The sequence below is a fragment of the Oncorhynchus clarkii genome, chromosome 4, assembly GCF_045791955.1.
Source record: "Oncorhynchus clarkii lewisi isolate Uvic-CL-2024 chromosome 4, UVic_Ocla_1.0, whole genome shotgun sequence".
In the NCBI taxonomy this organism is placed as follows: domain Eukaryota; kingdom Metazoa; phylum Chordata; class Actinopteri; order Salmoniformes; family Salmonidae; genus Oncorhynchus; species Oncorhynchus clarkii.
In genome coordinates, this window is record NC_092150.1 from 6556478 (window position 1) to 6578887 (window position 22410).

The 22410-nt window shown below is 41.4% G+C and overlaps 1 protein-coding gene across 2 annotated transcripts in view; it reads left to right on the top strand.

Moving 5' to 3' along the window:
• LOC139406342 (anoctamin-3-like) overlaps window positions 1-22410 on the top strand; it is a 147183-nt gene that overhangs the window by 64743 nt on the left and 60030 nt on the right. The window contains exons 9-13 of one of the 2 annotated variants that reach the window (XM_071148850.1): window positions 1182-1288; window positions 10137-10223; window positions 12014-12069; window positions 14184-14305; window positions 20325-20459. In XM_071148850.1, the coding sequence (XP_071004951.1) occupies window positions 1182-1288; window positions 10137-10223; window positions 12014-12069; window positions 14184-14305; window positions 20325-20459 (507 nt within the window). The remainder of the gene's footprint in view (window positions 1-1181; window positions 1289-10136; window positions 10224-12013; window positions 12070-14183; window positions 14306-20324; window positions 20460-22410) is intronic. The other variant, XM_071148849.1, reaches the window with a different exon arrangement.

Below are 22410 nucleotides of genomic sequence, written 5' to 3' on the forward strand. Positions count from 1 at the left end.
ACAGCCGCGGTAACTGGTTCTGTTATGACAACCCCTAATCTCCTTTTCTTAACTCTTTTGTTTTCATCTCCTCGTCTCATTCTGCCATTTCGTTTTCATCTCCTCATCTCTTTCTGCCATTTTGTTTTCATCTCCTCATCTCATTCTGCCATTTTGTTTTCATCTACTCATCTCATTCTGCCATTTTCTTTTCATCTCGTCTCATTCTGCCATATTGTTTTAATATCATCACTTTCTGCCATTTTGTTTTCATCTCCTCATCTCTTTCTGCCATTTTCTTTTCATCTCGTCTCATTCTGCCATTTTGTTTTAATCTCATCACTTTCTGCCATTTTGTTTTCATCTCCTCAGCTCTTTCTGCCAGTTTGGTTTCATCTCTTCATCTCTTTGACAACCTTTGTTCTTCAAATAAACATTTACTGGTCCTGGAAAGCTTTGCTATTTTAGGACTGCTGACTGCCTTTTATAAGATCTTAGTTGTTGGTTTCTTCTCTCCTCAGTTTTACAACTATTATTGTCTAGCAGGCTTGGCGGTAGATACTTGGCGGTAGATACTGATAGCAGATACTTTAGAAAAACTAGATGATTACTTCTTGGATTACTTTTAAATTCAGAAAGGATGTTTGCGAGAGAAAAAAATAATTTAGACATCTTTCAGTTTTCTCAAAGACATTCAATTCAGCGTTGAAAAAATACCCAAGTTTAAGTTTGTTCCACCTGAGCGAGTCTGACCACAAGTCAGAGACCACTGTGATGTCAGAGACCACTATGACAACACACCAAATCTTTTTTTGTCTTATTCTAATGCCTGTTAAGGGGGAAAGTATTCATAAAGTAACTGAAGGTAATCCAATTACATTACTGAGTTTGGGTAATCCCCAAATTACGTTGCTGATTAACATTTGGGACAGGGAACTAGTAACTGTAACTGATTACAAAAAAAGAAAGTAACCCTGCTGTCTAGAATGGATGATCATGTGTACTGTATCATAATTCTTTAGCAAATCCTTGCTAATGAGCCACTTTCGAACCCCCCCCCTCCCCCAAGTGGGTTAACCCCATTGGAGCGATGCATAGTGGGACTGCCTTTCACGCCAGTGACCAGGGTTCTGTTCCCACATCCTCTGTTTGCTATAAAATACAATGATGACTTGTTTGTTTGTTTTACTCTCTTCTCTCAGTTTTACCATCAACAACAGACATACGTTCTTCTCCAACTCTACCAGAAGCAGAATAGTCCACCATGTTCTCCAACGCACCAAGTATGAGGACGGGAAGTCTAAGATGGGTACGGATCTACAGTATCCATATCTATCTATCTATCTATCTATCTATCTATCTATCTATCTATCTATCTATCTATCTATCTATCTATCTATCTACTTTATATATCTATATATCTATCTACTTTATATATCTATCTACTTTATATGTATACTTTAAATGTTGGGGGTTGTCCTTAAATCTTATTGCATCTTAGGCTTTGAAACACCCTGTGTAGACTCAATGTTCATTGTACAAAACAAAATGCAGTATTTTACAATGTGAAATACAGTGACTGTGAATGATAATCCAATAATACTACAGTTCAACGTGATGGTACATAATACCAATCATCATAGTATTACTGTATATCCAGTACTATTCTCAGCAACAAAAAAGAAACGTCCTCTCACTGTCAACTGTGTTTATTTTCAGAAAACTTAACGTGTAAATATTTGTATAAATATTTGTATGAACAAAATTCAACAACTGAGACATACACTGAACAAGTTCCACAGACATGTGACTAACATGTGACTAACAGAAATTGAATAATGTGTCCCTGAACAAAAGGGGGGGGGGGGGGTCAAAATCAAAAGTAACAGTCAGTATCTGGTGTGGCCACCAGCTGCATTAGGTACTGCAGTGCATCTCCTCCTCATGGACTGCACCAGATTTGCCAGTTCTTGATGTGAGATGTGTCGGGTTCACCTTGGGGTCATGATAGGGGCTGTACCAAATGTTTGATGTATTATAATAATATATCATAATAATTGATTATGCTTATGTTGTATTAATAGAAGGGTAAGGGTTATAAGACCCCTCCCCCTTACATGTATAGGGTCCTAGACTACAGATTAACAATATATATATGCATTATAAGGTTTAATATTGTTCCACAGTCTTTTCTAGTCTCTGTCTCTTATAAAGAAACGGTCTGAGAGATGTGTGACTGAGACAGAACTCTGCAAGGAAGTGAAAGAGATAAGAGACTAGTCAGACATTCCAATATAAATCAACTTGGGGACATTTACTGCTGAGCCTTTCGATAACACTGGAACTCTTGTTTGTATAGCTGTGTGTGCATGGGATTGGTCTCATGAGTAGAAGGTAATGATGTAGGCAGGGACTGGGGGCTTAATAAAATAATTTGGACCCTTTACTATTGTGCAGAACTTACTGGGAAACGTGTGTGCTATGTTCCTGTTGTCAACTTCTGTCTGCAATTGCGTTAATAAAGGTTTTTGATTGATTTTCTTAAAGATATTGTCTGGTGTATCTCAGGCAGTTGCTGTTGCCATCATGTACCTGTCCCCGGGTGTCATGTTCGGATGTACCAATCCTGTGCAGGTGTTGTTGCACATGGTCTGCCACTGTGAGGACAATCAGCTGTCCGTAGCGCTGTCTTAGGCATCTCAAAGTACGGACATTGCAATTTATTGCCCTGGCCACATTTGCAGTCCTCATGCCTCCTTGCAGCATGCCTAAGGCACGTTCATGCAGATGAGCAGGGACCCTGGGCATCTTTCTTTTGGTGATTTTCATAGTCAGTAGAAAGTTTCCATAACTGACCTTAATTGCCTGCCGTCTGTAAGCTGTTAGTGTCTTAACGACCGTTCCACAGGTGCATGTTCATAAATTGTTTATGGTTCATTGACACATGGGAAACAGTGTTTAAACCCTTTACAGTGACAATCTGTGAAGTTATTTGGATTTTTATTAATTATCTTTGACAGACAGGGTCCTGAAAAAGAGACGTTTCTTTTTTTGCTGAGTTTAGATCTGAAACACAAAAGTATGTGGAAACCATTTCAAATGTCTGAGTTTATATATCCGGAACTATATATCCAATACTATATATACAGTACTACTATATCCAATACTATATATACAGTACTACTATATCCAGTACTACTATATCCAGTACTACTATATCCAGGACTATATATCCAGTACTATATATCCAGTACTATATATCCAGTACTATATATCCAGTACTACTATATCCAGGACTATATATCCAGTACTATATATCCAGTACTATATATCCTGTACTATATATCCAGTACTATATATCCAGTACTATATATCCTGTACTATATATCCAGTACTATATATCCAGTACTTCTATATCCAGTACTACTATATCCAGTACTACTATATCCAGTACTATATATCCAGTACTATATATTTAGTACTACTATATCCAGTACTACTATATCCAGTACTACTATATCCAGTACTATATATCCAGTAATATATCCAGTACTACTATATCCAGTACTATATATCCAGTACTACTATATCCAGTACTACTATATCCAGTACTATATATCAGTACTATATCCAGTACTACTATATCCAGTACTATATATGCAGTACTATATATCCAGTACTACTATATCCAGTACTATATATCCAGTAATATATATCCAGTACTACTATATCCAGTACTATATATCCAGTACTACTATATCCAGTACTATATATCCAGTACTATATATGCAGTACTATATATCCAGTACTACTATATCCAGTACTATATATCCAATACTATATATCCAGTACTATATATCCAGTACTATATATCCAGTACTACTGTATCCAGTACTATATATCCAGTACTACAGTGGGGCAGAAACATATTTAGTCAGCCACCAATTGTGCAAGTTCTCCCACTTAAAAAGATGAGAGAGGCCTGTAATTTTCATCATAGGTACACTTCAACTATGACAGACAAAATGAGAAACAAAAATCCAGAAAATCACATTGTAGGATTTTTAATGAATTTTATTTGCAAATTATGGTGGAAAATAAGTATTTGGTCAATAACAAAAGTTTATCTCAATACTTTGTTATATAACCTTTGTTGGCAATGACAGAGGTCAAACGTTTTCTGTAAGTCTTCACAAGGTTTTCACACACTGTTGCTGGTATTTTGTCCCATTCCTCCATGCAGATCTCCTCTAGAGCAGTGATGTTTTGGGGCTGTTGCTGGGCAACACGGACTTTCAACTCCCTCCAAAGATTTTCTATGGGGTTGAGATCTGGAGACTGGCTAGGCCACTCCAGGACCTTGAAATGCTTCTTACGAAGCCACTCCTTCGTTGCCCGGGCGGTGTGTTTGGGATCATTGTCCTGCTGAAAGACCAAGCCACGTTTCATCTTCAATGCCCTTGCATCTCACGATACATGGCCCCATTCATTCTTTCTTTTACACAGATCAGTCGTCCTGGTCCCTTTGCAGAAAAACAGCCCCAAAGCATGATGTTTCCACCCCCATGCTTCACAGTAGGTATGGTGTTCTTTGGATGCAACTCAGAATTCTTTGTCCTCCAAACACGACGAGTTGAGTTTTTACCAAAAAGTTATATTTTGGTTTCATCTGACCATATGACATTCTCCCAATCTTCTTCTGGATCATCTAAATGCAAACTTCAGATGGGCCTGGACATGTACTGGCTTAAGCAGGGGGACACGTCCGGCACTGCAGGATTTGAGTCCCTGGCGGCGTAGTGTGTTACTGATGGTAGGCTTTGTTACTTTGGTCCCAGCTCTCTGCAGGTCATTCACTAGGTCCCCCCGTGTGGTTCTGTGATTTTTGCTCACCGTTCTTGTGATCATTTTGACCCCACGGGGTGAGATCTTGCGTGGAGCCCCAGATCGAGGGAGATTATCAGTGGTCTTGTCTGTCTTCCATTTCCTAATAATTGCTCCCACAGTTGATTTCTTCAAACCAAGCTGCTTACCTATTGCAGATTCAGTCTTCCCAGCCTGGTGCAGGTCTACAATTTTGTTTCTGGTGTCCTTTGACAGCTCTTTGGTCTTGGCCATAGTGGAGTTTGGAGTGTGACTGTTTGAGGTTGTGGACAGGTGTCTTTTATACTGATAACAAGTTCAAACAGGTGCCATTAATACAGGTAACGAGTGGAGGACAGAGGAGCCTCTTAAAGAAGAAGTTACAGGTCTGCGAGAGCCAGAAATCTTGCTTGTTTGTAGGTGACCAAATACTTATTTTCCACCATAATTTGCAAATAAATTCATTAAAAGTCCTGCAATGTGATTTTCTGGATTTTTTTTTCTCATTTTGTCTGTCATAGTTGAAGTGTACCTATGATGAAAATTACAGGCCTCTCTTGTCTTTTTAAGTTGGAGAACTTGCACAATTGGTGGCTGACTAAATACTTTTTTGCCCCACTGTATATATCCAATACTCTATATCCAGTACTATATATCCAATACTCTATATCCAATACTATATATCCAGCACTATATATCCAATACTATATATCCAGTACTATATATCCAATACTCTATATCCAGTACTACTATACATTATACTCTATACAGGTCAATGATCGAGATGTTTAAAAAGGGAAGGCATTAGCTAATACAGTGAAACGTATGAATTGTCTGTCTTCTTTCTGTTTTCCTCTGTCCTGCTGATCACATTTGTCTCGTTTGAACTTGTGTCGTTTATCTGTGTATGCATCGTCACGTGGCTTGCTGTTTCAAATCCTTTGGGGATATTCTGTTGAATGCCATTTGGCTCTCTAGAAACTAAGGAAGGAAAGATGAGGACATCTATAATTTAGAATTTGGTGGCTTTGGTTAGTTAATAATGGTGGCTTTGGTTAGTTATTAATGGTGGCTTTGGTTAGTTATTAATGGTGGCTTTGGTTAGTTATTAATGGTTGTCACGTCCTGACCATACAAAGCTTTTATTTTCTATGGTAGAGTAGGTCAGGGTGTGACTGGGGGGTTGTTCTAGTTTATATTTTCTATGTAGGGATCTATGTTTGATTTTCTATGTTCGTGATTTGTATGATTCCCAATTAGAGGGGATCATACTTAAGTAGCATTTTCTCCACCTGTGGGTTATGGGATATTGTTTATGTTTAGTTGTCTGTTCCCACTGCATTGTCGTCACGGTTAGTTTATTCTTTATTTGTTTTGTATTTGCTTAAGTTTCACTTTATTCATTAAAAGTATGTGGAACTCTACGTACGCTGTACCTTGGTCCGACCATTATTATTACGAACATCGTGACAATGGTTGCTTTGGTTAGCTATTAATGGTGGCTTTGGTTAGCTATTAATGGTGGCTTTGGTTAGCTATTAATGGTGGCTTTGGTTAGCTATTAATGGTGGCTTTGGTTAGCTATTAATGGTGGCTTTGGTTAGTTATTAATGGTGGCTTTGGTTAGCTATTAATGGTGGCTTTGGTTAGCTATTAATGGTGGCTTTGGTTAGCTATTAATGGTGGCTTTGGTTAGCTATTAATGGTGGCTTTGGTTAGCTATTAATGGTGGCTTTGGTTAGCTATTAATGGTGGCTTTGGTTAGCTATTAATGGTGGCTTTGGTTAGCTATTAATGGTGGCTTTGGTTAGCTTTTAATGGTGGCTTTGGTTAGCTATTAATGGTGGCTTTGGTTAGCTATTAATGATGGCTTTGGTTAGTTATTAATGGTTGCTTTGGTTAGATATTTACGGTTGCTTTGGTTAGTTATTTATGGTGGTGTTGGTTAGCTATTAATGGTGGCTTTGGTTAGTTATTAATGGTTGCTTTGGTTAGTTATTAATGGTTGCTTTGTTAGTTATTCATGGTGGCGTTGGTTAGTTATTAATGGTTGCTTTGGTTAGTTATTTATGGTGGCGTTGGTTAGCTATTAATGGTTGCTTTGGTTAGTTATTTATGGTGGCGTTGGTTAGTTATTTATGGTGGCGTTGGTTAGTTATTTATGGTGGCGTTGGTTAGTTATTTATGGTGGCGTTGGTTAGTTATTTATGGTGGCGTTGGTTAGTTATTTATGGTGGTGTTGGTTAGTTATTTATGGTGGCGTTGGTTAGTTATTTATGGTGGCATTGGTAAGTTATTTATGGTGGCTTTGGTCAGTGATTTTTGGTGGCTTTGGTCAGTGATTTTTGGTGACTTTGGTCAGTGATTTTTGGTGACTTTGGTCAGTGATTTTTGGTGGCTTTGGTTAGTTATTTATGGTGACTTTGGTTAGTTATTTATGCCTCTGGGATATCGTTACTTATTTATGCTTCTGGGATTTGTTTAGTTATTTATGCCTCAGGGATTTGAGAGTAGATGTGGGGGCAATTATAATGTATTTTATAATGCAGGACTTGTTGTGTTGGTGTGGGCTGATTAAAATGTAATCCACTGTAGTTGGTATTCTTCCAATGCTAGCTGATCCTCTAGTCTACTCCATGATCCATCATTCTGTCTAATGTTGTTGTCGTTTTCTCTCCCTTCCACAGACTGATCCCTGATCTGTTTGTGCTGTATAGCGATGGCCATAAGAGTTGGATAGGATATGATATTTAGACAAAGCATTAGCTATACAGCACAACAGATCTAGGACCAGGCTTGTCCCTCTCCTTCAAACCTCTTGTCTGTTTGCCCTGTTACTTGTTTGCTGATTAGAGTTTGGCCTTGAAGGGCTCTATGTAATATTAAAGTACTGTGACCTCTCTATGCCTCCTCAACCAATAAGATCAGAGCGTGCTAAATAAGTGACAAATCCTCTTCAAATCCCCTCGGTCGTGCACGTGACCTAATACATGTAGTACTGAAATCAGAGGATGACGTTATCTTTCAGAGACCTACTCCTGATGCTGCCAAGGGATGAACTACACACACACACACACATACATACCGATCTCGTCACTGAATCAGACATGCTAAAGGATTATTGCTAAGTAGTGTCCGGCTAAAACACGAAAATGTTGACAATGTTTGCTAGAACATTTACCTTAGCTCCACATTCCTCCTCTTACCAATACTACTGCTTGATACTACTACTAGATACTACTACTAGATATTACTACTAAATATTACTACTAGATACTACAACTAGATATTACTACTATATAATACTACTAGATACTACTACTAGATATTACTACTAGATACTACTACTAGATACTACTATTAGATATTACTACTATATTACTACTAGATACTTCTACTAGATACTACTATATACTACTACTAGATATTACTACTATATACTACTACTAGATATTACTACTCTATACTACTATGTTACTACTAGATAATACTACTAGATACTACGACTAGATATTACTACTATATACTACTACTACTAGATATTACTACTATATACTACTACTGTATACTACTACTATATACTACTACTAGATATTACTACTATATACTACTACTAGATATTACTACTAGATACTACTACTAGATACTACTACTATATACTACTACTATATACTACTACTGTATTACTACTATATACTACTACTAGATACTACTACTAGATATTACTACTATATACTACTACTAGATATTACTACTATATACTACTACTAGATATTACTACTATATACTACTACTATATACTACTACTATATTACGACTAGATACTACTACAAGATACTACTACTAGATTTGACTAGATACTACTACTATATTTGACTAGATACTACTACTAGATACTACTACTAGATACTACTACTAGATATTACTACTAGATACTACTACTAGATATTACTACTAGATACTACTACTATATTACTACTAGATACTACTACTAGATATTACTACTAGATACTACTACTATATTACTACTAGATACTACTACTATATTACTACTAGATACTACTACAAGATACTACTACTATATTTTACTAGATACTAATACTAGCTGCTACTACTAGATATTACTACTAGATATTACTACTAGATACTACTACTATATTACTACTAGATACTACTACTAGATACTACTACTACTACTACTACTACTACTAGATATGACTACTAGATACTAGTAGGTACTTCTAGATACTACATTGAACAAAAATATGACTAGATACCAACAATGCCCTCAATCTGTAAGTCACTTTGGATAAAAGTGCCTGCTAAGTGGCATATATCATTGTTATATTAGCTTTCATTTTGCATGGAAAACCAGGCTAGACCCTTTGCATGGAAAACCAGGCTAGACCCTTTGCATGGAAAACCAGGCTAGACCCTTTGCATAGTAGACCAGGCTAGATCCTTTGCATGGAAAACCAGGCTAGACCCTTTGCATGGAAAACCAGGCTAGACACTTGCATTGAAGACCAGGCTAGACCCTTTGCATGGAAAACCAGGCTAGACCCTTTGCATGGAAAACCAGGCTAGACCCTTTGCATGGAAAACCAGGCTAGATCCTTTGCATGGTAGACCAGGCTAGACACTTTGCATGGTAGACCAGGCTAGACACTTTGCATGGAAAACCAGGCTAGACCCTTTGCATGGTAGACCAGGCTAGACACTTTGCATGGTAGACCAGGCTAGACACTTTGCATGGTAGACCAGGCTAGACACTTTGCATGGAAAACCAGGCTAGACCCTTTGCATGGTAGACCAGGCTAGACACTTTGCATGGAAAACCAGACTAGACCCTTTGCATGGTAGACCAAGCTAGGTTGCCTTGCCTCCATGGATAGTTGGGCTGTCATCCATCCATGTATTGTCCCATGTCCATGTCCATCCTCTCTTTGTTCATATCGGTCTGCGTGTTAACCTGCTTGTGTGTACAGTGAAAGCATGCTTTCCGTATGATAGAAAGCACTTGTTACTGTGAAGTCTCCTATACATTACAAGAGGTCACCTTAACCCTTAACCTTTAAACCCACCAATAGAATGGTCCCCAGTCCCCACTAATGTGTTTCAGTATAGAGCGTTTTTCTAGTTACGTGTCTGCCACTGTGTTGTCTGTCTGTACATAACACAATATAACCCGCGATAGGACAGCCCCTACACCCCACCAATATACTACAGTGTTTCTGTCTGTCTAGAGCCTTTTGCTAGTGACGTCCTCTGTCCTCCATTGTCTCAACAGCTCCCTCCTCCTCTATGTTGTGAGTCTCTACTAAATTATTATGGTCACCATGACCGGAGACTGATCTCTCAGTCTGTGAGCTTCTGGGAAGGTGCGTATCTGTGTTGGTGATGTGATGGTGGCATCATTTGGGCCCGTATTAAAAATCTGTCTTGTCTTCGGAGTAGGAGTGCTGATCTAGGATCAGATCCCTCCTGTCCATGTCATCTTATTCGTTCTGATCTAAAAGGCTAAACTGATCCTAGACCAGCACCCTTTTTACTCTGAGACTCTTTGTAGCAGAAATCCTGGGCAGAGAGCCAATAGAAATGGTCTGGACTTAATGTTGTTGAGATCCCCCCCCCCCTGTCGTCTTATTGACTTAGAATGACCTTTCAGACAGTTGGATACCTATAGCAATATATATATACACTTTCTACTTTCAGATTATTCATATTTTGCGTTGATCTTTATTCATAAAATCTCTTTATTTATACATGTTAATCTCATTTAGATAAAATCTCTTTATTTATACAGGTTAGTCTGATTGATATAAAATATCTTTATTTATACAGGTTAGTCTGATTGATATAAAATATCTTTATTTATACAGGTTAGTCTGATTGTTATAAAATATCTTTATTTATACAGGTTAGTCTGATTGATATAAAATATCTTTATTTATACAGGTTAATCTCATTGAGATAACATCTATTTATTTATGCAGGTTAGTCTGATTGAGATAAAATCTCTTTATTTATACAGGTTAGTCTGATTGAGATAAAATCTATTTACACAGGTTAGTCTGATTGAGATAAAATAATTTTATACAGGTTAGTCTGATTGAGATAAAAATGTGTTTTTACCCGAGAGAACCTTACTATCTGTAGTTTTATACAGTATATCTCCAATGAAATAATCAACACAGTTTATTATTTAAAGGTGAGACATAAAAATAAAAAAATACAAATGTCTATGTTGATTGTGTTGTTTTACGATGTTGTCCTTCTTTGTAGTGTTGCTTGTTGACCGTTGTGCTCTTATGTGTCTGTGGTTGTTTCCGTGGTAACGATGCTGCGTTGTCTCAGCGTTTCATCCATTGACAATAGTGTTATCTCTCCGTGGCTAAAGGAAGTCTGCCGTAGGCCTATGTACAGTGCACATCCACTTAAAGTGATCAACAGCTTCTAGTGATCAAGCTGATATTCTCTGAAACTAAGCATATCAAAGGGGTATATTTACAAAGAAGGATCAAGAAGTTAACCAGCTAACTTTGCCTAAGTATTCTGAAATTACTTTTAATTTCTTAGAAAGATGCGCTTGACATGGTCATGGTTTAATGTCTTGCTTTTTTATTGAATCAGAAAATTCTACAGTTATTTCTGGTTGTTTATCAAAGTTACCTGGCTAACTCATTGATCCTGTTTTTTGTAGCAAACCCCTCATTTTGTTTCCCAGGCTATATTGTGACTAGCCTGCTACAGACACCCACCATAATCCACGAGGTTTCCCTCGGGAGATGGTTTTCCTCCCACAATTAACAATGTTCCTGCAGCATAACCAGCTAATGCAGTTAGCCTTAGGTCTAGGATTTCTGAGACTATGCTCCGTCCGAAATTAACAGAGGACACAATTATCTAGGCTGAGAGCCTAATCAAACTTTTATCACCACACCAGGGGGTGGGGGAGGATAATGCTATCGAACATAACTAGCTCATCATTGAGCTTCTCTCTTATATAATGCATTATAATAATCATTATTAGAACTGTGGACGTTTTAGATAGAATCCTCATTGGAGGCTGCTGCGTAATGGTGATTGGGAGTCTAGCAATGTTTGAGTCTTTATTTTTCCAGTCTCTTATTAGTGCTTCTGCTAAAGTGTGTTTGTTCTTCTATTGAAGGTATCAATAGGTTACTGGGCAATGGGACATATGAGGCTGCATTTCCTCCGCACGAGGTAAGAACATTGTTAGCCTCTCTCAATAAGAGAGTCTTTTTTAAATTTTACACCTTTATTTAACTAGGCATGTAAGTCAGTTAAGAACAAATTCTTATTTTCAATGCAGCCTAGGAACAGTGGGTTAACTGTCTGTTCAGGGGGTAGAACGACAGACCTTATCAGCTCGAGGATTTGAACTTGCAACCTTCCGGTTACTAGTCCAACGCTCTAACCACTAGGCTACCCTGCTAAATTGTTAAAATACAGGGACTTATGAAAGTATTCACCCCCCTTGGCATTTTTCATATTTTGTTGCCTTACAACCTGGAATTAAAATGTATTTTGAGGGGGGGTTTGTATCATTTGATTTACACAACATGCCTACCACTTTGAAGATGCAAAATATTTTTTATTGTGAAACAAACAAGAAATAAGACCAAAAAAATGAAAACTTGAGCGTGCATAACTATTCACCGCCCCAAAGCCAATACTTTGTAGAGCCACCTTTTGCAGCAATTACAGCTGCAAGTCTCTTGGTGTATGTCTCTATAAGCTTGGCACATCTAGTCACTGGTATTTCTGCCCATTCTTCAAGGCTAAACTGCTCCAGCTCCTTCAAGTTGGATGGGTTCTGCTGGTGTACAGCAATCTTTAAGTCATACCACAGATTCTCAATTGGATTGAGGTCTGGGCATTGACTAGGCCATTCCAAGACATATAAATGTTTCCCCTTAAACCACTCGAGTGTTGCTTTAGCAGTATGTTTAGGGTCATTGTCCTGCTGGAAGGTGAACCTCTGTCCCAGTCTCAAATCTCTGGAAGACTGAAACATGTTTCCCTGTATTTAACCCCTATCCATCATTCCTTCAATTCTGACCAGTTTCAAAGTCCCCGTAGATGAAAAACATCCTCACAGCATGATGCTGCCTCCAACATGCTTCACTGTGGAGAAGGTGTTGTCGGGGTGATGAGAGGTGTTGGGTTTGCGCCAGACATAGCGCTTTCCTTGATGGCCAAAAAGCTCAATTTTTGTCTCATCTGACCAGAGTACCTTCTTCCATGTGTTTGGGGAGTCTCCCACATGCCTTTTGGTGAACATCAAACGTGTTTACTTATTTTCTTCTTTAAGCAATGGCTTTTTTTCTGGCCACTTTTCCGTAAAGCCCAGCTCTGTGGAGTGTACGGCTTAAAGTGGTCCTATGGACAGATACTCCAATCTCCGCTGTGGAGCTTTGTAGCTCCTTCAGGGTTATCTTTGGTCTCTTTGTAGCCTCTCTGATTAATGCCCTCCTTGCCTGGTCGTGAGTTTGGGTGGGCGGCCCTCCCTTGGCAGGTTGATTGTGGTGCCATATTCTTTCCATTTTTGAATAATGGATTTAATGGTGCTCTGTGGGATGTTCAAAGTTTCTGATATTTTTTTATAACCCAATCTTGATCTGTACTTCTCCACAACTTTGTCCCTGACCTGTTTGGAGAGCTCCTTGGTCTTCATGGTGCCACTTGCTTGGTGGTGTTGCAGACTCTGGGGCGTTTCAGAACAGGTTAATACACTGATATCATGTGACACAGGTGGACTTTATTTAACTAATTATGTGACTTCTGGAGGTAATTGGTTGCACCAGATCTTATTTAGGGGCTTCATAGCAACGGGGGTGAATACATATACACTTTTCTGTTTTAAACTTTTTATAATTTTTGAATCAAGTCATTTTTTTCATTTCACTTCACCAATTTGGACTATTTTGTGTTCCATTACATGAAATCCAAATAAAAATCAATCTAAATTACAGGTTGTAACGAATGAATACGTTTGCAAGGCACTGTATAAATGCAGTCTAGACCCGTGTTGGGTGTGTTTCCTGTGTCGTAGTCGAGTGGTTTTGAATTATTCAGAACTCCACCTGTTACACGAGGCTATTTGCTTCCTTTTTAGGGAGGATACAAAAGTGTTGGATTAGGCTAGTGTCAACCTGTCTACTCTTGTGAATTCTCTACGTTTTCTGTTTCTGTCCCTGGACGGCTATAGAAGAGTTGGCTACAGCCCCATACAGTATGGACTAGGCTAGGCGTCGTTATATACCTGTCTTCCAGTCATGTTAATTGTGTTCTGTGTTCTGTACTTATTTTTTCAGGGTGGATACAAGAGCAGACACCCTATTAAGACTCACGGTGCCCAGAACCACAGACACCTGCTGTACGAGAGGTGGGCTCGCTGGGGCATGTGGTACAAGTACCAGCCTCTCGACCTCATCAGGTAACCACTGGTGTGTGTGTGTATGTGTGTGGAGTCTGTATTATGAGCCCGGGCTCTCCTCTCTGGCTCCAGACATGTCATTTTTCAGGAATTAAACCTCTCCACAGGAAACCCCAGGCTAACTTTCCTTCTCAGGAGTCGTTTCTGAATTAAATAGAGTAGCTAGGTCTGATCTGGTCCAATTTAAAAGTCGACCCACAACCACGGGAGGCCCGGGGAGGTTTTGCTAATCTGTCTTCTCATTGGACTTCTTTCCTCTGCGTTTCATACAACTAGGTCTAAACAAGTCAAATTTAGAGGTCCACTCCAGTCGTGAGGTTTCTTGTTCATTTGGACTTATTATCTCTACATTTAACACAACTGAAATACAGCTGTACAGTAGGTGTGACTCTGAATAGGTCCAGATTAAAAGTTCATCGCCTAGTCGGGAGGTTTTTTTGCTAGTTTTTCGTTGGACTCGTTCAACCCTGATGAAGGTCTATTGACAAAATGTTGGTGTGAGATGCATTAAAATGGTTAGCTGTGCATCCAAGACCACCTACTTGTATGTGGTGAAATTCCTTCACTTTCTATGAATTGTTTTCTCGTCCATCCACCTACAGTAGAAGCACGACATAGGTGCATAATATACTTATTTTAATTCATGGACGTATTTCCTGTCAGTCAAATAATGGTGTTTTCTTGTCACATACACCAGATAGGTGCAGTGAAATGTGTTGTTTTAGTAAATTAGGGTTAAGTGCCTTGCTCAAGGACACATCGGCAGATTTTTCACCTTGTCGGCTTGTCGGCTCGGGTATTCGAACCAGTGACCTTTCCGTTACTGGGCCAACGCTGTACCTGCTGCCAATTGAATCAGTCCATGTCGGGGAGTTTTTGCCAATTTATCTTCTTTATTGGACTTGTTCGCTGCCACGCCTGTTCTTTTCCTGGTTGGTTACAAGGTACTTGTTGACTGCCACGCCTGTTCTTTGCCTGGTTGGTTACAAGGTACTTGTTCCCTGCCACGCCTGTTCTTTGCCTGGTTGGTTACAAGGTACTTGTTCCCTGCCACGCCTGTTCTTTGCCTGGTTGGTTACAAGGTACTTGTTGACTGCCACGCCTGTTCTTTGCCTGGTAGGTTACAAGGTACTTGTTCCCTGCCACGCCTGTTCTTTGCCTGGTTGGTTACAAGGTACTTGTTGACTGCCACGCCTGTTCTTTGCCTGGTTGGTTACAAGGTACTTGTTCCCTGCCACGCCTGTTCTTTGCCTGGTTGGTTACAAGGTACTTGTTCCCTGCCACGCCTGTTCTTTGCCTGGTTGGTTACAAGGTACTTGTTCCCTGCCACGCCTGTTCTTTGCCTGGTTGGTTACAGGTTACTTGTTGACTGCCACGCCTGTTCTTTGCCTGGTTGGTTACAAGGTACTTGTTCCCTGCCACGCCTGTTCTTTGCCTGGTTGGTTACAAGGTACTTGTTCCCTGCCACGCCTGTTCTTTGCCTGGTTGGTTACAGGGTACTTGTTGACTGCCACGCCTGTTCTTTGCCTGGTTGGTTACAAGGTACTTGTTCCCTGCCACGCCTGTTCTTTGCCTGGTTGGTTACAAGGTACTTGTTGACTGCCACGCCTGTTCTTTTCCTGGTTGGTTACAAGGTACTTGTTGACTGCCACGCCTGTTCTTTGCCTGGTTGGTTACAGGGTACTTGTTGACTGCCACGCCTGTTCTTTGCCTGGTTGGTTACAAGGTACTTGTTGACTGCCACGCCTGTTCTTTGCCTGGTTGGTTACAAGGTACTTGTTCCCTGCCATGCCTGTTCTTTGCCTGGTTGGTTACAAGGTACTTGTTGACTGCCACGCCTGTTCTTTGCCTGGTTGGTTACAAGGTACTTGTTCCCTGCCACGCCTGTTGTTTGCCTGGTTGGTTACAAGGTACTTGTTGACTGCCACGCCTGTTCTTTGCCTGGTTGGTTACAAGGTACTTGTTGACTGCCACGCCTGTTCTTTGCCTGGTTGGTTACAAGGTACTTGTTCCCTGCCACGCCTGTTCTTTGCCTGGTTGGTTACAAGGTACTTGTTCCCTGCCACGCCTGTTGTTTTCCTGGTTGGTTACAAGGTACTTGTTCCCTGCCACGCCTGTTGTTTTCCTGGTTGGTTACAAGGTACTTGTTCCCTGCCACGCCTGTTCTTTGCCTGGTTGGTTACAAGGTACTTGTTGACTGCCACGCCTGTTCTTTGCCTGGTTGGTTACAAGGTACTTGTTCCCTGCCACGCCTGTTCTTTGCCTGGTTGGTTACAAGGTACTTGTTGACTGCCACGCCTGTTCTTTGCCTGGTTGGTTACAAGGTACTTGTTGACTGCCACGCCTGTTCTTTGCCTGGTTGGTTACAAGGTACTTGTTCCCTGCCACGCCTGTTCTTTGCCTGGTTGGTTACAAGGTACTTGTTCCCTGCCACGCCTGTTCTTTGCCTGGTTGGTTACAAGGTACTTGTTCCCTGCCACGCCTGTTGTTTTCCTGGTTGGTTACAAGGTACTTGTTCCCTGACACGCCTGTTCTTTGCCTGGTTGGTTACAAGGTACTTGTTGACTGCCACGCCTGTTCTTTGCCTGGTTGGTTACAAGGTACTTGCTCCCTGCCACGCCTGTTCTTTGCCTGGTTGGTTACAAGGTACTTGTTGACTGCCACGCCTGTTCTTTGCCTGGTTGGTTACAAGGTACTTGTTGACTGCCACGCCTGTTCTTTGCCTGGTTGGTTACAGGGTACTTGTTGACTGCCACGCCTGTTCTTTGCCTGGTTGGTTACAAGGTACTTGTTCCCTGCCACGCCTGTTCTTTGCCTGGTTGGTTACAAGGTACTTGTTGACTGCCACGCCTGTTCTTTGCCTGGTTGGTTACAAGGTACTTGTTCCCTGCCACGCCTGTTGTTTGCCTGGTTGGTTACAAGGTACTTGTTCCCTGCCACGCCTGTTCTTTGCCTGGTTGGTTACAAGGTACTTGTTGACTGCCACGCCTGTTGTTTGCCTTGTTGGTTACAGGGTACTTGTTGACTGCCACGCCTGTTCTTTGCCTGGTTGGTTACAAGGTACTTGTTCCCTGCCACGCCTGTTCTTTGCCTGGTTGGTTACAAGGTACTTGTTGACTGCCACGCCTGTTCTTTGCCTGGTTGGTTACAGGGTACTTGTTGACTGCCACGCCTGTTCTTTGCCTGGTTGGTTACAAGGTACTTGTTCCCTGCCACGCCTGTTCTTTGCCTGGTTGGTTACAAGTTACTTGTTGACTGCCACGCCTGTTCTTTGCCTGGTTGGTTACAAGGTACTTGTTGACTGCCACGCCTGTTCTTTTCCTGGTTGGTTACAAGGTACTTGTTCCCTGCCACGCCTGTTGTTTGCCTGGTTGGTTTCAAGGTACTTGTTGACTGCCACGCCTGTTCTTTGCCTGGTTGGTTACAAGGTACTTGTTCCCTGCCACGCCTGTTCTTTGCCTGGTTGGTTACAAGGTACTTGTTCCCTGCCACGCCTGTTGTTTTCCTGGTTGGTTACAAGGTACTTGTTCCCTGACACGCCTGTTCTTTGCCTGGTTGGTTACAAGGTACTTGTTGACTGCCACGCCTGTTCTTTGCCTGGTTGGTTACAAGGTACTTGCTCCCTGCCACGCCTGTTCTTTGCCTGGTTGGTTACAAGGTACTTGTTGACTGCCACGCCTGTTCTTTGCCTGGTTGGTTACAAGGTACTTGTTGACTGCCACGCCTGTTCTTTGCCTGGTTGGTTACAGGGTACTTGTTGACTGCCATGCCTGTTCTTTGCCTGGTTGGTTACAAGGTACTTGTTCCCTGCCACGCCTGTTCTTTGCCTGGTTGGTTACAAGGTACTTGTTGACTGCCACGCCTGTTCTTTGCCTGGTTGGTTACAAGGTACTTGTTCCCTGCCACGCCTGTTGTTTGCCTGGTTGGTTACAAGGTACTTGTTCCCTGCCACGCCTGTTCTTTGCCTGGTTGGTTACAAGGTACTTGTTGACTGCCACGCCTGTTGTTTGCCTTGTTGGTTACAGGGTACTTGTTGACTGCCACGCCTGTTCTTTGCCTGGTTGGTTACAAGGTACTTGTTCCCTGCCACGCCTGTTCTTTGCCTGGTTGGTTACAAGGTACTTGTTGACTGCCACGCCTGTTCTTTGCCTGGTTGGTTACAGGGTACTTGTTGACTGCCACGCCTGTTCTTTGCCTGGTTGGTTACAAGGTACTTGTTCCCTGCCACGCCTGTTCTTTGCCTGGTTGGTTACAAGTTACTTGTTGACTGCCACGCCTGTTCTTTGCCTGGTTGGTTACAAGGTACTTGTTGACTGCCACGCCTGTTCTTTTCCTGGTTGGTTACAAGGTACTTGTTCCCTGCCACGCCTGTTGTTTGCCTGGTTGGTTTCAAGGTACTTGTTGACTGCCACGCCTGTTCTTTGCCTGGTTGGTTACAAGGTACTTGTTCCCTGCCACGCCTGTTCTTTGCCTGGTTGGTTACAAGGTACTTGTTGACTGCCACGCCTGTTCTTTGCCTGGTTGGTTACAAGGTACTTGTTGACTGCCACGCCTGTTCTTTGCCTGGTTGGTTACAGGGTACTTGTTGACTGCCACGCCTGTTCTTTGCCTGGTTGGTTACAAGGTACTTGTTCCCTGCCACGCCTGTTCTTTGCCTGGTTGGTTACAAGGTACTTGTTGACTGCCACGCCTGTTCTTTGCCTGGTTGGTTACAAGGTACTTGTTCCCTGCCACGCCTGTTGTTTGCCTGGTTGGTTACAAGGTACTTGTTCCCTGCCACGCCTGTTCTTTGCCTGGTTGGTTACAAGGTACTTGTTGACTGCCACGCCTGTTGTTTGCCTTGTTGGTTACAGGGTACTTGTTGACTGCCACGCCTGTTCTTTGCCTGGTTGGTTACAAGGTACTTGTTCCCTGCCACGCCTGTTCTTTGCCTGGTTGGTTACAAGGTACTTGTTGACTGCCACGCCTGTTCTTTGCCTGGTTGGTTACAGGGTACTTGTTGACTGCCACGCCTGTTCTTTGCCTGGTTGGTTACAAGGTACTTGTTCCCTGCCACGCCTGTTCTTTGCCTGGTTGGTTACAAGTTACTTGTTGACTGCCACGCCTGTTCTTTGCCTGGTTGGTTACAAGGTACTTGTTGACTGCCACGCCTGTTCTTTTCCTGGTTGGTTACAAGGTACTTGTTCCCTGCCACGCCTGTTGTTTGCCTGGTTGGTTTCAAGGTACTTGTTCCCTGCCACGCCTGTTCTTTGCCTGGTTGGTTACAAGGTACTTGTTGACTGCCACGCCTGTTCTTTGCCTGGTTGGTTACAAGTTACTTGTTGACTGCCACGCCTGTTCTTTGCCTGGTTGGTTACAAGGTACTTGTTGACTGCCACGCCTGTTCTTTTCCTGGTTGGTTACAAGGTACTTGTTCCCTGCCACGCCTGTTGTTTGCCTGGTTGGTTTCAAGGTACTTGTTCCCTGCCACGCCTGTTCTTTGCCTGGTTGGTTACAAGGTACTTGTTGACTGCCACGCCTGTTCTTTGCCTGGTTGGTTACAAGGTACTTGTTCCCTGCCACGCCTGTTGTTTGCCTGGTTGGTTACAAGGTACTTGTTCCCTGCCACGCCTGTTCTTTGCCTGGTTGGTTACAAGGTACTTGTTGACTGCCACGCCTGTTCTTTGCCTGGTTGGTTACAAGGTACTTGTTGACTGCCACGCCTGTTCTTTGCCTGGTTGGTTACAGGGTACTTGTTGACTGCCACGCCTGTTCTTTGCCTGGTTGGTTACAGGGTACTTGTTGACTGCCACGCCTGTTCTTTGCCTGGTTGGTTACAAGGTACTTGTTGACTGCCACGCCTGTTCTTTGCCTGGTTGGTTACAAGGTACTTGTTCCCTGCCACGCCTGTTCTTTGCCTGGTTGGTTACACGGTACTTGTTGACTGCCAGGCAAATACAGCTGGGTCTGAATTTAAAGATCGACCATGTTGGGATTAGCTTTTGCTAATTTATCTTGTTCATTGGACTCTCCTCTCCAGGCGTTACTTTGGGGAGAAGATTGGGCTGTACTTTGCCTGGCTGGGTTGGTACACTGGCATGCTGATCCCGGCAGCTCTTGTGGGTCTCCTCGTTTTCCTCTACGGATTTCTTACCATGGACACCAGCCAAGTCAGGTCAGTCAGGAGGACACACCACACCGGAGTTTCTGTGTCCCAAATGATACCCTCTTACCTTTGACCCGAGCCCTTATAGGCGTCCCGAATGATACCCTCTTCCCTTTGACCCGAGCCCTTATAGGCGTCCCGAATGATACCCTCTTCCCTTTGACCCGAGCCCTTATAGGCGTCCCGAATGATACCCTCTTCCCTTTGCCCGAGCCCTTATAGGCGTCCCGAATGATACCCTCTTCCCTTTGACCCGAGCCCTTATAGGCATCCCGAATGATACCCTATTCCCTAGATAGTAAACAACAGAGCCTATGGGCCCTAGTCAAAAGTCATGGCACTATAAAGAGATTAGGATGCCAGTCAGGACACCCCACAACTCTCAATGATATTGTTATTGATCTGACAGTTTGTGTATACAGCCTGCAGATTTGAAAGGGTTTACATTAACCCTAAGCCTAACCTTAAACCTAAACTTAACACCCCTAACCTTGAACCTAAACTTAACACCCCTAACCCCCTAACCTTAAACCTAAACGTAACACCCTTAACCTTAACTTTAAACCTAATCTTAACACCCTTAACCTTAACTTTAAACCTAATCTTAACACCCTTAACCTTAACTTTAAACCTAAACTTAACACCCCTAACCCCCTAACCTTAAACCTAAACGTAACACCCTTAACCTTAACTTTAAACCTAATCTTAACACCCTTATCCTTAACTTTAAACCTAAACTTAACACCCCTAACCTTAACTTTAAACCTAAACTTAACACCCTTAACCTTAACTTTAAACCTAAACTTAACACCCTTAACCTTAACTTTAAACCTAATCTTAACACCCTTAACCTTAACTTTAAACCTAAACTTAACACCCCTAACCTTAACTTTAAACCTAATCTTAACACCCTTAACCTTAACTTTAAACCTAAACTTAACACCCCTAACCCCCTAACCTTAAACCTAAACGTAACACCCTTAACCTTAACTTTAAACCTAATCTTAACACCCTTATCCTTAACTTTAAACCTAAACTTAACACCCCTAACCTTAACTTTAAACCTAAACTTAACACCCTTAACCTTAACTTTAAACCTAAACTTAACACCCTTAACCTTAACTTTAAACCTAATCTTAACACCCTTAACCTTAACTTTAAACCTAAACTTAACACCCCTAACCTTAACTTTAAACCTAATCTTAACACCCCTAACCTTAACTTTAAACCTAAACTAACACCCTTAACCTTAACGTTAAACCTAAACTTAACACCCCTAACCTTAACTTTAAACCTAAACTTAACACCCTTAACCTTAACTTTAAACCTAATCTTAACACCCTTAACCTTAACTTTAAACCTAATCTTAACACCCTTAACCTTAACTTTAAACCTAAACTTAACACCCTTAACCTTAACTTTAAACCTAAACTTAACACCCCTAACCTTAACTTTAAACCTAATCTTAACACCCCTAACCTTAACTTTAAACCTAAACTAACACCCTTAACCTTAACTTTAAACCTAAACTTAACACCCTTAACCTTAACTTTAAACCTAAACTTAACACCCCTAACCTTAACTTTAAACCTAATCTTAACACCCTTAACCTTAACCTTAACCCCTTAACTTTAAACCTAAACTTAACACCCTTAACCTTAACTTTAAACCTAATCTTAACACCCTTAACCTTAACCTTAACCCCTTAACTTTAAACCTAATCTTAACACCCTTAACCTTAACTTTAAACCTAATCTTAACACCCTTAACCTTAACCTTAACCCCTTAACTTTAAACCTAAACTTAACACCCCTAACCTTAACTTTAAACCTAAACTTAACACCCCTAACCCCCTAACCTTGAACCTAATCTTAACACCCCTAACCTTAACTTTAAACCTAATCTTAACACCCCTAACCTTAACTTTAATCCTAAACTTAACACCCCTAACCTTAACTTT